Raw genomic sequence first — 16,551 nt, 5'->3', positions numbered from 1 at the left:
TCATGTAGTTTACATAAGAAACCGTTGGTGGCCTGTCGCCCATTATTGATCTTCTGAACATTACAAATGTGCTACTCACTGAATCTCTTCTTTCAATAGATTACACACACTCATTTTTATTATGTTGTTAACGTAGATCTTAGTACAACATAAAAATTTGTTTTCTTAACCTATAAAAATGGTAAAACCTTCAATAATATTTTCCATCTTTTGTCAATGTATAACCAACTTAATTTTAAATGTAATCCACAGTGTTTAATCTATAGTAAGAAGTATAAAAACATACGTAATGAATAAACCAAACACAACACTCCTTATAATCTGTGGGCAAGGATATGTAGTCTAAAAGTTTAAATTTGATACTTCGTCACTTGAACCTAACAGAATCATAACAGGTGCATAAAACTAAGCATACAGCCATGCTATCTCTATTGAGAAACACTGGCAGTAGAATGAGCCGTACTAAATAGCTAAGTGACTTTAAACGTGGCTCTGTTATAGGACGCCACCTTTCCAACAAGTCAGGTCGTCAAATATCTGTCTGCTAGAGCTGCTCCGATCAACTGTGAGTGCTGTCATTGTAAAGTGAAGACGTCTAAGAGCACCAACAGCTCAGCCACGAAGTGGTAGGCCACACAAGTTCACAGAACGGGACTGTCGAGTGCTGAAGCACGTAGGGCGTAAAAATCATCTGTCCACGGCTGAAACACTCATTACCGAGTTCCAAACTTCCCCTGGAAGCAATGTTAGCACAAGAACTGTTCGTCAGGAGCTTCATGAAATGGGTTTCCATGGCTAAGCAGCCATACAAGCCTAAGATCACCATGCGCAATGCCAAGCGTCGGCTGGAGTGGTGTAAAGTACACAGCCATTGGACTATGGAGCAGTGGAAATGCATTATCTGGAGTTATGAATCACGCTTCTCTATCTGGCAGGCTGACGGACGAATCTATATATATATTTGACGAATGCCAGGAGAACGCTACCTGCCTGAATGCATAGTGCCGTTTGTAAAGTTTCGTGGAGGAGGAATAATGGTCTGGGGCCATTTTTCCTGGTTTGGGCTAGGATCTTTAGTTACAGTGAAGGAAAATCTTTAAGCTACAGCATACAACGAGATTTTAGAGAATTGTGTGTTTCCAACTTTGTGGCAACAGTTTTGTTTTGTTTCAACATGATAATGCCCATGTGCACAAAGCGAGGTCCATAAAGACATGGTTTGCCGAGGTTGGTGTGGAAGAACTTGACTGGCCTGCACAGAGCCTTGACCTCAACCTCATCGAACACCTTTGGGATGAATTGGAACGCCGACTGCGAGCCAGGCCTTCTCGCTCGACATCAGTACCCGACCTCACTAATGCTTTTGTGGCTGAATAGGAGCGAATACCCGCAGCCGTGTTCCAAAATCTAGAGAAAAGCCTTCCCAGAAGAGTGCAAGCTATTATAGCAGCAAAGGGGAACCAACTCCATATTAATGCCCAATGTTTTGGAGTGAGATGTTTAACAAGCACATATGGGTGTGATGGTTAGGTGTTCACATACTTTTGGCCATGTAGTGTAACTTTATATACTAGAACACCATCTTTGAAAACAAATAAAAATGTTATTCAAAAATCCAAAATAAAAGAACAGGATATTACTGTTAAAAATTTGAAAATGAGAACATTCTTAGTTTATTGATACCTGAGAAAAACATTAATTTGTTTTGTTCAACAGAACTTTTCGATTAATTTACAAAATATGAACTCCAAATATGATTGAGTGTGAAGAAAAAATTACTCCTCTCAAGAAGATTAAAATAACATCGCCATAACGTACCAGTTTAGCACATTTTACTGTGAAACTACAATAAAGGTTAAAATAACATCGCCATAACGTACCAGTTTAGCACATTTTACTGTGAAACTACAATAAAGGTTAAAATAACATCGCCATAACGTACCAGTTTAGCACATTTTACTGTGAAACTACAATAAAGTTTAAAATAACATCGCCATAACGTACCAGTTTAGCACATTTTACTGTGAAACTACAATAAAGATTAAAATAACATCGCCATAACGTACCAGTTTAGCACATTTTACTGTGAAACTACAATAAAGGTTAAAATAACATCGCCATAACGTACCAGTTTAGCACATTTTACTGTGAAACTACAATAAAGATTAAAATAACATCGCCATAACGTACCAGTTTAGCACATTTTACTGTGAAACTACAATAAAGATTAAAATAATATCGCCATAACGTACCAGTTTAGCACATTTTACTGTGAAACTACAATAAAGGTTAAAATAACATCGCCATAACGTACCAGTTTAGCACATTTTACTGTGAAACTACAATAAAGGTTAAAATAACATCGCCATAACGTACCAGTTTAGCACATTTTACTGTGAAACTACAATAAAGTTTAAAATAACATCGGCATAACGTACCAGTTTAGCACATTTTACTGTGAAACTACAATAAAGATTAAAATAACATCGCCATAACGTACCAGTTTAGCACATTTTACTGTGAAACTACAATAAAGATTAAAATAATATCGCCATAACGTACCAGTTTAGCACATTTTACTGTGAAACTACAATAAAGGTTAAAATAACATCGCCATAACGTACCAGTTTAGCACATTTTACTGTGAAACTACAATAAAGATTAAAATAACATCGCCATAACGTACCAGTTTAGCACATTTTACTGTGAAACTACAATAAAGATTAAAAACTATTTCGTTTTCATTTTATAAAATTCCAAGATCTTAGTCTCCTTGATCTTCAAGAATTTGCTATTCCCTCTCATACAGATTTTACAAATGTAGTTTACATAGTTAAATATATATAAATAATTATAAAAAGAGAAAAGATGAGAGAAGAGTTTTCTGTGCTTTTAGTAATATGACTTATTTTACTGTTAAAAAAACAAACAAAATATAATATTTTATGCATAGTCTCTTACTTATGATTAAGAACATATAACAGTTCACTTTACAAAAAGGAAAGACGAAATGTGAAGACGCCCTGAGCATACGTAATTACTAGCAAACACGTGTCTCATTTGTTGTTGGGGTAGATCAACCAATTCTACTGGCGCTTGCCAAGTTGAGGGGTGCTTGTCATGTGATAGAAGATTCGATCGAACCATTTATATTCTGCAACATAAACGACATAAACGGATCTTATTAGAGTGGCTGTGAACTTCAAAATTATGTTATCACTTCTGAAAGCAGAAACACTTTTAATGAGTTACGAGTTAGTAAGTGACTTGCATTGACCTACTTTGTTTAATGAACCTTCAAACAGCAATCCTCAAGAGAAAGCTATACTAATTTTACCTTCTCAAGTGCATTACACATTAAATCTGTTGTATCACGTTAGTACATGGAAAACATTTGATTTCACACACTCCTTGATACTTAATTTTAATGCAAAATTCAATATAATTTTGGGTCTATGTTACAGAGGCTCTAAAAATTATACAGTGAATAGAGCGATGAATATGTTGTTGACCCAGAATCTGTAATAATAAAATATGTACAGATTAAAATACACCATTATAACATTGTTGTTTAAAGTTTCAACGCATTTACAGCAAGAACTGAATATTTACATGATTTGTTTTGTTTGTTTGTTTGTTTTGGAATTTCGCGCAAAGCTATACGAGGGCTATTTGCACTAGCCGTCCCTAATTTAGCAGTGTAAGACTAGACGGAAGGCAGCTACTCATCACCACCCACCGCCAACTCTTGGGCTACTCTTTTACTAACGAATAGTGGGATTGACCGTAACATTATAACGCCCCCACACTTGAAAGGGCGAGCATGTTTTGGTGCGACCGGGATTCGAACTCGCGAAACTCAGATTACGAGTCGAACGCCTTTACCCACCTGGCTATGCCGGACCTAGATTATTTAGTGCAGTTTTTATTATAGATAATTAAATATAGATCAGAGCTAGACTATTTTGTGTAGTTTATTGAAGATAACTCAGGCCAGAGCTACACAGTCGTACATTTTGTTGTAGATAACTCAGGCCAGAGCTACACAATCGTACATTTTCTTATAGATAACTCAGGCCAGAGCTACACAATCGTACATTTTGTTGTAGATAACTCAGGCCAGAGCTACACAATCGTACATTTTGTTGTACATAACTCAGGCCAGAGCTACACTATTGTACATTTTGTTGTAGATAACTCAGGCCAGAGCTACACTATCGTACATTATGTTGTAGATAACTCAGGCCAGAGCTACACTATCGTACATTATGTTGTAGATAACTCAGGCCAGAGCTACACAATCGTACATTTTGTTGTACATAACTCAGGCCAGAGCTACACAATCGTACATTTTGTTGTAGATAACTCAGGCCAGAGCTACACAATCGTACATTTTCTTATAGATAACTCAGGCCAGAGCTACACAATCGTACATTTTGTTGTAGATAACTCAGGCCAGAGCTACACTATCGTACATTATGTTGTAGATAACTCAGGCCAGAGCTACACTATCGTACATTATGTTGTAGATAACTCAGGCCAGAGCTATACTATCGTACATTATGTTGTAGATAACTCAAGTTAAAGCTGCACAATCATACATCATATTATAGACAACTCAGGGCAGAGTTACACAATCGTACATTTTGTTGTACATAACTTTAGTCGGACAAGGTTTAGATTATCTCGTTTTGTAACAGAAACTTCAGAATTTAAATGTTTGTACACTTATTATTCTATTAAAACGGAAATATAGAAATATAAAACACAACAAGCGAAAGACCGAGTAAAACAATTTTCTCAAAATAATTGTTTGAGAAGACAACCTGCTCAGATTACTTGTGTTTTCTATTTTTTCCTAAAAACGAATGTAAACAGAAAACTCGAAATGTCTCATTCTATTATTTGTTTATAACAAAGCTATGTAATCTATACCTAGAACCTAAACATGGTGTGTGTGTGTGTGTGTGTGTTTTTCTTACAGCAAAGCCACATCGGGCTATCTGCTCAGCCCACCGAGGGGAATCGAACCCCTGATTTTAGCGTTGTAAATCCGGAGACATATTGCTGTACTAGCGGGGGGCAAAACATGGTAAAAAGACACAATTAACATTTATCCAAATGCTAAGTTTCAATGACTCTCCAGACAATATTTAATATTCATGTTGCTATCACGCGATATAATAATATTTTAATTGGATGACAACCGCGGATACCTGATGTATTACAAGCTTCAGAAACAGATAAAACAGTTGATTGAATGTTTGTGGTAATCGGGTCACACTTTGAAAAAAGGCAATGAAAGAATTGATAAACTTCTATAAGTCCCCCTCTGGTACATCGGTAAGTCTAAGGATTTACAACCCTAAAACCTGAGGCTCTATTACTCTCGGTGGACTCAGCAGATAGCTCGTTGTGGCTTTGTAACAAGAAAACACACACACCCAAACTCCTATAAATATAATTAAAAAAGGTAAATAAACATATATATATATAAATAAATAGTTCCTTAACAGCATTTTATTGCCAAACAACACAAAGTTGAGAAAATATTTTACATAGAAGAGCGAACAACGTTTCGACCTTCTTTGGTCATCGTCAGGGTTTTCTCGACATCACTGAACACAAAATTGTTATTTTGGATTAATTTTCACAATGGAAACGACATTTTGCCGAATAAAAATCCTGTAACGTATATCTAGTTTTGTACAGTGTTTTGGCTAATTAAAACAACTTAGACATACGGGGGCCCTATGCTAGCACTCAGCGTATTGATTTTTCTAAAGTCATGCCATCATAGGAGATTATGAGCTTTGTTTTGGCAAATTTAATACAATTTTTTTCTGTTTTGTTTTAGCACAAGCACAAGATACACAATGAGCTGTCTGTGCTTTTTTATCGCAGGAAACCGAACCCCAAATTTTAGCTTTGTACATCCTGAAGCTTATCGATGATCTACATGGGGCCTTTAGCACAAAGATAAGAAATACCAAAATTTCATTGCTTTTACAAACATTCAAATTATTAATTTAAAACTTGCAACCTAATGACACCCTCTGGCGGCTCATCAGTAAGTCTAAGGTTTATAACGATAAAAATCGGAGTTCGATACTCGCATGTCACCTAATAATGCTAGGAAAAATGAGTGAAACACAGTATATTATTTACAAATAGGTTATTCACCATATATAGTTCTTTATTCACAAATAAAAAAATGTAGTCATTTAGCTCCCCCGATGGCACAGCGGTATGTTTGGGGACTTATACTGCTAAAAACCGGGTTTCAATACCCATGGTGGTTACAGCACAGATAATCCATTGTGTAGCTTTGTGCTTAATAACAAACAACAACGTTAGTCAACTGTTATGTTACCGTTATTTAAAATAAGTGCATCTAAGCAGCTAAAGAAATATGGTAAATTTCGATATTATTATTTTTTCTGTAGACTGAATAAGCTTTCACTGTATAAAAAAAGTACTTAGTGGTATTTACAATAACTACAGATAAACATTTTAAACAAAGGTAACGCGATACTGGTTTTCTGTTTGAGAGTAAAGTAGCAAAAATATATTTTAAAACTTTACTGTTTTACTTACCTGTCGAAAATATCTCCTTTCTTACCCAATCTATTACACGATGAATTTGGTAATGGTTTTACTTTGTTGGAATTAGTGGAGCGTACAAAAGCCATTTTTAAACAGTGTACCATGCGTTTAAACTCTAGTACTTTTGACATTCACATATGTATGTTAGTAGCAAAAAAAGAACGAATACTTTTTTATATAAGCCATAGTATGCTGAGAGTTATTTAAGTTACAACACGTGCTGAATGCTATAACACAAGTAGGCTACTTACTTGTGTCTACACATTATAGTATTGTTTCGGAAAGAAAGAATGGGGCTGAAGAGAAAATTTTTGTTGCGTAACTGTTTTTTTATAATATAGTTGTAGTTTGTGTTTTATCTGATATCATAGGTATTTCAATTTGGCAAGTTACTTACAAAACATTTAAAAATCTTACTCAGTTTTTTGCTAGTTGGATGTTTTCTCTCAGTAGACTATTTTCGTCCTTGCTATGATCGTTAACTGTCGCTTCAAAGTACCTCCCAGTACTTTAGTTTAATCCCAGAACGATAGTTCTACTGAATAATACCACTAGAAACCGGGTTTCGATACCCGTGCTGGGCAGAGGACATATAGCTCCTTGTACAGCTTTGTGCTTAATACAGACAACAAAAATGCATTTAAAACTTATAAAAAACCATTTGGTTTTTAAACTTCGTTTTTTTAAGAACTGAAGGATACAAACATTCTGTCTTAAACTAAGATTTTCAAGTTATTACCTTTTATATATTTGAAAGCGATAAAAATTTTGTTTTCAGAAGAACAAACATCACGAAACAAGCCTTCGTCAACTACTTTCTAATGGTCATTTTTTATGTATCGTCTCTTATCAATACGTAGCTACTCTTTTTCTGGCTATACATCAAAACTCAGTTACCCTCTTCTCTTTATGTATCAATATTCAGTAAGTCCTACTCCGGTTACGTATAAATACTCATTTCTTCAAACTATCCATCTTCCGACAAGTTATCAATCTTTATTTACCCTTCTTTCAGTTTTGGTTTGGTACTCAGTTATTCCACCTTCCTCTTTGTATTAGTATCACTTGTATAGCGTTCTTAATGTTTTCCTGCAATCATTACAGCCACAGAAATAAGTTAAAAAATAAATCGAGAAAGTACAGCAAGACTGTTACTTTCTGCATGTTGTTATGTTAGTTGATTCTACATGTGCTTTAACTGGAATTAGGAAAGTTCCAATTTTTGTTTCGTTTAAAAAATATTATCCTAATCTTTGTAGTGATACCGGTAAAGGTTCTCTGAAGTTTAATATCTTCTTAGAGGTATATGTCTCGAAACTGATTTGCTGATTTAGATTTTTCTTATAATTATAATGCTTTTTAATATGATGATGTTAGTAAACAAATAAAAATTATAAAAAGGGAAAACCTGAACCAAATAAACTTACTAAAAATAATACATTTTTAGCATTATGTGATTTAATCCAGATAAGTATAACTTGATTGATTTGAAAGTCGACAGGATATTAGAATTTAATTTCAGGCAGTTTGAACAGATTGGGAAAGGTTTCGATATAAAACAGCTGTAAGTATAACAAAACTTCCAAGGCGGCATTTTTGTGCTTTTCTCTACGATCTGAGGAAGTAAAATTTGAATCTCAAAGTTGATATTCTATATATAATTTTAAATGATACCCAGACACAAAAGTTAATCCAGAACTATATATAGAGCTCTAACATGAATAAAACTACAAATATAAAAATTGGACAACAAACTTCGCTAGTATTAATGATAGAAAAAGAAGATTAATTAATCTAAAGTTAATATATTTTATTAGTTCACATCATACCGTGTTACTTAACCTATGAAATTAAATGTACAAAAATACCAACATAATCTGTATTTGTGGGAATGATGACAAGGAACAATAAACACTTAGCAAATATAATAATAGATTTCTATGTTCTGTTAAGACCTAAAACGTCGACATTAAAGTAGAAATGTAAAAGAAAAATCGAAGACGTATTGTAGATTGGTTTAGTTCAACCATCTTTTTAAACTGTTATATGTTTAAAATAAGGTTGTTGTAACAAAAATGAAAATTGAGATAAAGAGTAATTCCCTGTGATTAATTATTTGACGGGAAAACATGTATTCTGAAGTTTAGAGAATAAGATCACTTAAGAATAACCATATTTTTATGGTGTAGAGAAAAATAATTAAATATAGTTCATAAATGTATAAGGAAAGAAGATATATATATATATATACACAGATATATAGAGATGGGTTTTTTCTTATGATTTATGATGGCACTGTTTTATTAGTACGACTGTAAAGATATGAAATGGAAGAAAATAAAGCCTTGTAAAATTCGACACAAGTTTCTCTCAATGTTAATTAGGGAATTAATACTGATATTGCTTAGAAATGACGAAAATTACATCTAAAAGATGTTTCTGGATATTATTGAGTGATTTTATACTACATGCATCCTCCAGCCCAGACAGCTCTATAAGGTACAGGCACGAGGGTCAAACCCAAAAGAGATAAAATGCAGAAGACAGATCCTAACGATCGTAATCAAAGTATCCAGTTAACGTGAAGTAACGAGTAATTCGAAAACTTACCATTTCCTCTGTTATTTTGGGCACAGAATTATCGTCTGCACTTGACATATTGCGGTACTATAAAGCCTCTATTGCCTTTAAAGCCAACAGTCAAAAACCTAAACACACTCTTAACCTTTTCAATGACTGATAAACAACACATACGTACAAACGCCTTTAGCAAATTTACCCAGTAGAAATTTTAGAGCACTGTTTCAAGCGCCATCTGTTGTGTTTTTTAAATACTTCTACAGCATATGAAAGAGAAAAACTAGTTTTGAAATAATGGGATTAGTTAATAATTGTGGAAGAAAAATTGCTGGTGGTGAATTTCTTTTTTAACTCGGACGATGACAGAACTGAACTTGACAAGAAAAGATGATTTAGAAAGATTAAAGTGACAAAATGTTAAAAATGAAGGCACAAAAATAAAAATTATAAAAAGATTAAATTTTCTTTACGTAGGATAGATATGCACGTTTTTCAAATATATTAAATGTAACCTAATTTATTGACTTTAACTATAAGTTATATTTACTTTCATAGATGAAAGAGAACAATTTTGTATATATATAATGCAGTAACTAGAACGTTTCTTTGCTCTAAGCACTCTCAATAAAAGCCTTTTGTTTTGTGTACTTTTGTACAATTTTAAAAATCATTTTCAATTATTTTATACCAAGTACCATCTGTGCAACCTACTTGTACATTGTATCGTACTTCTTTTGTTACAGTTTATCCTGTATAGAATACTTACACTAAGTTAAAAAAATCGTTATTACTACAAGTCCTCTTTAAAGTATTTTATCTATACAACTTTTTATGACATGTGTTACCACACATTCTTTGTATGATACCCAAATACAGCTGGGGTACAGTCTCTACATTATTTTTCACATCTTCGGTTACTGTACACCTTGTTTGCAGTAACTACATATATCGACAGTTAATATACATTGTATCCACAGTGTTTTATATATGTCTCTTACCAAACACCAAGGGTACAGTAACCAATACATCTTCACTTAACATACATAGTCTGCAGTATTCCAATTGTTTTATAAGTTTTTGTTGCCGTACATTGTGTTCATGCTGCCTTATAAATCACCTTTAACCATACACCATGAATACATTATATACTCTGTTTAAAACACCATCTGTTACTAGATATATGCTATAACCTATACTCTGTTTTGTTATCAAAAATCACGTGTTTTTTAAACTTCCATTATCGAGTACTCGATGTACAGTTTTCCTTAGTAGTACCTTGTGTACAAGTGAAGTCTATCGAGTGTTTTACTCGTGTGTTGTACACGTTGTTTTTTGGTTCTAGGCTATTCACACGTTTTTGTTTATTTTAGCATGAAGGTATACAATAAGCTATACGAGCTTTGTCCATAATACAAAGTCGAAACCAGGATCATAGCACTGACAGTTTGAAAAATCACTCTTTATCCAACGGAGTGCAGATAGCCCTCGAGTAGCTTTGCGCGAAATTCAAAACACAAACAAACATTATCCAAAGGGGAACTTAATCACATGTGTTGTTGCTGCTTTATTAGTCACACCTACTGCGACATCCACATTAATCAAAAACGTTATTGTTTTTTCATTACATCCATTTTATTGCTATGATATCAGCCCTATAAGTTATTTTTCTTTTTATACACATTTTATAATTTATATACCAATCAAGTCTCATTTCCTATTGCCTTTACATTATTGTTAGTTTCAATTACTCAGCAAGCCAACTTTATCAGAACTAAAGAAGTGACATGTCAATTAATAAAGGTAAACCTGTACAACAAACTAACTAGAAGTATCTAATATCGTAAACCAATACACACATATACACAAAACAGACTCTATAATAACTAAAGATTATTTACCATCAGTTGGGTACTCTAGATGTTAAAGATATTTTCAGTCGTAAGTATAATAGTATTTCATAAATTTCAGCTAGCTCAGGTGGTTAACTTTACTCCGAAATTCAGTTGCTAAACTAAAAATGGAATTTTGAAAAGTACAAAATCAATAATAATTACACATAAGTTTTACAAATATAATGATCAATAATATTGATAAAATTAACTAATTTAAAGTAAAGAAAAATGTTATTTATGTGATCTTTTAAAAAATACGTAAATATAGGTTTCTTGGCAGCTGTGGTTTACGGACTGACAACGATAAAATAGTTTGTTTGATTTTGAGTTTCGCGCAAAGTTACATGAGGACTATCTGCGCTAGCCGTCCCTAATTTAATAAAATAAGACTAGAGGGAAGGCAGATACTCTTCACTACCCACTGCTAACTCTTGGGCTACTCTTTTACCAACGAATAGGGGAATTGCCCATCACATTATAACACACCAACGGCTGAAAGGATGAACATGTTTAGTGTGACCGGTATTCAAACTTTCGACCTTCAAATTCCTAACCACCTGGCCTTACTGGGCCAGCAGAGTTGAATAGAGTGAAGATAACCCACTCGGTAATTTTGCACAAAGAGAGACTTTGATGTAGTTACAATAAAAAGATACAGAAAATAAATAAAAAATAACAAAATAGAACTTACGTTTAAAGAAGAAAATAAATACAAATAAAAACTGGCTTAATAAATTGTAGAACGTAATTAACTTGAGTAATACATGAAGCAGAATATGTTGAACGAACAATGAGTAACTTGTATAGAGAATTTATTTAGCATCAGTGTCACACCTTCCATGCTGGTGAAGCTAAAAGGCTGGTAGTAGAAAATAAGTAATCAATGGAAAGCTTTAAGAGCCAATTCAAAGGTAAAAATATGTGTATAAATGATCATATTAATAATTGTAATTAATGATATTGCCTTTATATTAGTTGTATAATTTTATCTATATGTCAGTCATATTTTCTGCATATACAATTGCCATATCCAGGGCTGTGCCTGCACCAGGTGTACGGGTTGTTGTTTTGATATCAGCCACATGTGATATTAAGTTTAGTATGTGTTCCTTTTATTGTGTGTCGACAATATGCCTAATTTTTGCGATAAAATCACGATAGGTGCAGATGTGTTTTTCCTTAGGCTTTTATAATTTCCGGCGTTCAAACAGTAAGTTTTAAAAGATATAAATGTTGCACATAATTTCGAAGAGTACTTCGGTCAAGGAATTAACGAATATGAGTGTATGTGCTTTTTTATAGGAAAGCCACATCGGACTATCTGCTTAATACACTGAGGAGAATCGAACCGCCGAGGTTAGCGTTGTAAATCTGTAGGATTACCGTTGTACCAGCGGGGAACTAACAAATATGTCTCTACGATTATTCATATACACTGGTGGCCAAAATCTTCAGGCCAATGAACATAAAAAAAAAATATGCATTTTGCGTTGTTAGATTCAACCACTTATTTGAGTAGAGCTTCGAAAATGAATATTAGAAAAGGGAAAATAAAAATAAAAAACTTTTTTAGCATTTAATAGGGAAAATGTGAACACTATGAAATTAACCTAAATACTAGCTGGTTAAAAGTTTAAGATCATACCAAAAAGAAGTCCTAAACAGAATAGAAAATACCCAACAAGAGGTCTCAGTAGTAAGTTGCATGGCCGTCATTCAAACATTCGTTTTGGTGTGGTCAATATAAGCGTTTGCAGAAGGCTTCACCATTCCAAATGGTGAAGATGGCTTTACGAAGATCATGCACTGTTTGAAATTGACGTCCATTTCTATAGACTTCCCTTGCCATCCACCCCCAGACATTTTCAATGGGATTCAGTTCAGGCGAACACGCTGTTGGTCCAAGAGAATCACGTTATTCGCCATGAAAAAGTCCTTGTCCTGCGGGCATTGTGGATTGCAGCGTTGTCCTGCTGAAATATCCAGTTATATCCACACAAGTGAGAGCTTTCAATCAATAAGGATGCTCCCTCCAACATGTCAATGAAGCTTAGCCAGTCGCTGTTTGACGCCCCTGTATAACCTGAAGCTCCATTGTTCCATGGAAGGAGAAAGCACCTTAGATCATGATGGAACCTCTCCAACTGTGTTGTAGAAAATGTCTCCAGTGGGATATCCTTATCGTGCCAGTAACGTTGGAAGCCATCTGGACCATCCAGGTTAAATTTTTTCTCATCAGAGAACAAAATCTTCTTCCACTTTTCTACGTCCCATGTTTGGTGTTTCTCAGCAAAATTTAACCGAGCTGTTTCGTGGTGTGGAAGGAGAAGTGGTTTGAAGATGTTTACGGTTTTTAACGCCTTTCCCTCGTAGATGCCGTCTTACTGTTCTTGAGCTGCATTCTGCGTTCGTAAGGGTTTTAATCTGGTTCAACGATCGGCTGGTGTCTTGCCGGACAACTCTTCGAATCCTCTTGCTCAACGCCGATGAAATTTTCTTGGGAAGACCACTTGAAATTCTCGTTCCGTATCTCTCAGGGTCTTTTAAGATATTTGCAACAGCAGTTTTACTACGCCCAATCACGTTGAGAGAGACCTTGCTTTTGCAGCTCGAAAATTCTGCCTCGTTCAAACTCTGTCAACTTTTCAACCTTTGCCCTGTTTTTACCCAATGTAACACAGGAGATGTCAGTGGGAGATGTTAACAACGCTAATGCTTGAACAAAAATGAATAAATTTCGTTACGCGTTCACTGATTAACACTTCATTCCAGTATGGTCTTAAACTTTTGACCAGCTAGTATTTCGACTAATTTCATAGTTTTCACATTTTCCTTATTAAATGCTGAAAAAGTTTTTCATTTACCCTTTTCTTATTTTCATCTTTCGAAGCTCTACTTAAATAAGTGGTTGAGTCTAACAACGCAAAATGCATATTTTTTCTTCATGTTCATTGGCCTTAAGATTTTGGTCAGCAGTGTATGTTAATCGTGCAGTGAAATGCGCAGACTGTCTCTCTCTGTTGCGATTTGTGACGGGTTCTCGGTTTCCATAGCTCAGTGTTAAGCCACCGACACGCAATACAGTTACGCCAAGACTGACTGAAGCACAATGCAACAATGCCATTGGAAGCAGGCGAATCTTGATCAGATGTTGCCTGAGCTGTGAATGTCCACCCAAGCACCATCACAAGGCTATGGATCATCACCAACAACATGGATCAACTCGTGACCGTCCACGATCTGGCAGACCTCGTGTGACCACGCCCGCACAAGATCGCAACATCCAGTTACGTCACCTTCGGGATAGGACCACCACTGCGATGTCTACTGCCTCAACCATACCAGGGCTGCGTAGGATTTCCGATCAGACCGTACGCAACCGTCTACGAGATGCAGGAATCCGACCTCGACGTCCAGTCAGAGGCGTCATCCTCACCCAGCAACATCGTCAAGCACGGCTGCAGTGAACTCGGGCACATCGGGTATGGCCTCATCGACGATGGAGGCATGTTTGGTTCAGCTATTAATCACATTTTATGCTTCGTAGACAGGATGGAAGGACCCATGTTTACCGTCGCCGAGGTGAACGTTTTGCAGCAAAATGTGTGCAGGATGTTGACAGATTTGGTGGTGGCAGCGTCATGATGTGGGCTGCCATCGCCTACCATGCCAGAACAGACCTTTTGCACATTCGATGGAATCGTACGGCTCAACGATACGTCGACGAGATTCTTAGGCCCCATGTGCAACCCATCATGGTGAATGTCAACGAAGTTTTTCAACATGACAACGCCCGTTCTCACACAGCCCGACTCACCACTGTCTTCTTGAGACACCACAACATCAACGTTCTTCCCTGGTCCTCCAGATCACCAGATTTAAACCCCATCGAACATCTTTGGGACGAGTTGGACCAACGTCTGCGACAACCTCAACCGCAGACTCTACCTCAGCTTGCAGCAGCTTTGCAGGCTGAGTGGACAGCCATTCCACAGGATGTGATTCGTCATCTCATCGCTTCCATGGGCAGGAGATGCCAAGCAGTTATTGATGCTCACGGGGGGCATACTCGTTATTGACGTTGAGTGACGTCAAACTTCAACTAGTGAGCGTGGACTTCGCCTTTGCAGACTTTGGATGTTCAGCAGTGAATGTGCAAAGTTTCACACATGTCATACAGAACTACCCGGAATAAACTTGTTAACAATTTGTCTCATATTTTGGCTTTTGCGTTTCTTTTTTTGAAGAGTATAGTTGAGGTGTTACAATTAATATCCGCCCGTCTCTAGTGACTTTTTCTATTTAAATAATAGGTTTTGAATTGTATATGAAAACATATATTCGGGCTTGACATGACTTAGCGGCTAAGGAGATCAACTCTCTTTCCACGGGTCGTGGGTTCGAATCCCATCATCTGTCAAACTCTCTCTTCGTTCTGTGAAGGCGATATAGAGTAACGGTCAATTCCACTCTTTGTTGGTAGAGAATAGCATATGTGTTGATTGGTGTTAATTAGCTGCTTTCCCTCTAATTTAGTACTTCCAGGTTAGAACCGATAGTGCAGATAGCCCTCGCTTATTTTCCTGCGAAATTAAACGTAATAAATTACTCAAAATATTCCACAGTTAGTTGATGGCAAAAACATCAGTTACGGTTGTTTAGTTTAGTGTGCTTATGCTGAAAAATCGAAAAAAATGTGTTTATAAGAAAGAATAAAACTTTTTTAATCATATGTGTGTTGTATTTTTTAGAGTTTTGTACGTAGAAAAGTTTTTATATTTATAAAAACGTGTTTATTTAACATGAATAAGTAATTCCACTACACTCAGACTATATGTATGCAAAAACGGCTCGTTTGGGTTGAGAAAATATTTTACGAAGAATATTTTACGTTGTTCGCTCTTCTATGTAAAATGTTTTCTCAACCCAAACGAGCCGTTTTTGCATATATATTTCTCTACAAGTGCGTTTTCTCGACATCACTGACACTCAGACAATGATTTTCTGCCGAATTAATTTATACAGGTAATGAGTTCATAGCGTATCCTACAAAACCAAATATATTACATTGAACTTCGTGTTCTATTCGTTTTATTTTCCTTGATCCTATAATTACATTTAACATAATTGTATACTTCTTATGTGGTTGTATTCTTTATATTTTCTTAATTACCACAATCGTATTTTGTTTTTCAAGATTTACGTCACTTATATGGTCGTCATTGGCTACCGGAAAAAAGTTCTGTATTTGTTTTCGTAATTTTTAAATGTATGGTTACATGTATGTTTTTCTTCAGCTGCTTGTTAATTTGAGTTTACCGTATAAGCTCTTTCATCATTTGAATTGGTTTAAGTTTATAATATACATTTTTCTGTATTAATGTTTAATAGAACTTCAACAGTTTCGATTTTACTGATCCCATGTTCTTATGTTTATTGGGTTCGGTTCCCCTCGGTGGGCTCAGCAGATAGC

At 35.4% G+C, this 16,551-nt stretch overlaps 1 protein-coding gene across 1 annotated transcript in view; it reads right to left on the bottom strand.

Moving 5' to 3' along the window:
• Nucleotides 1-9,390, bottom strand: part of LOC143229053 (uncharacterized protein ZK1073.1-like) — a 91,331-nt gene extending 81,941 nt beyond the window's left edge. Inside the window, exon 1 of the mRNA XM_076460764.1 lies at nt 9,217-9,390. Coding sequence (XP_076316879.1) covers nt 9,217-9,264 — 48 coding nt within the window. The 5' untranslated portion in view covers nt 9,265-9,390. The remainder of the gene's footprint in view (nt 1-9,216) is intronic.
• Nucleotides 9,391-16,551: the final 7,161 nt, after the last annotated feature.

The sequence above is a fragment of the Tachypleus tridentatus genome, chromosome 10, assembly GCF_004210375.1.
Source record: "Tachypleus tridentatus isolate NWPU-2018 chromosome 10, ASM421037v1, whole genome shotgun sequence".
Taxonomy (NCBI): Eukaryota; Metazoa; Arthropoda; class Merostomata; order Xiphosura; family Limulidae; genus Tachypleus; species Tachypleus tridentatus.
This window is presented reverse-complemented; position numbering and strand designations above follow the sequence as displayed.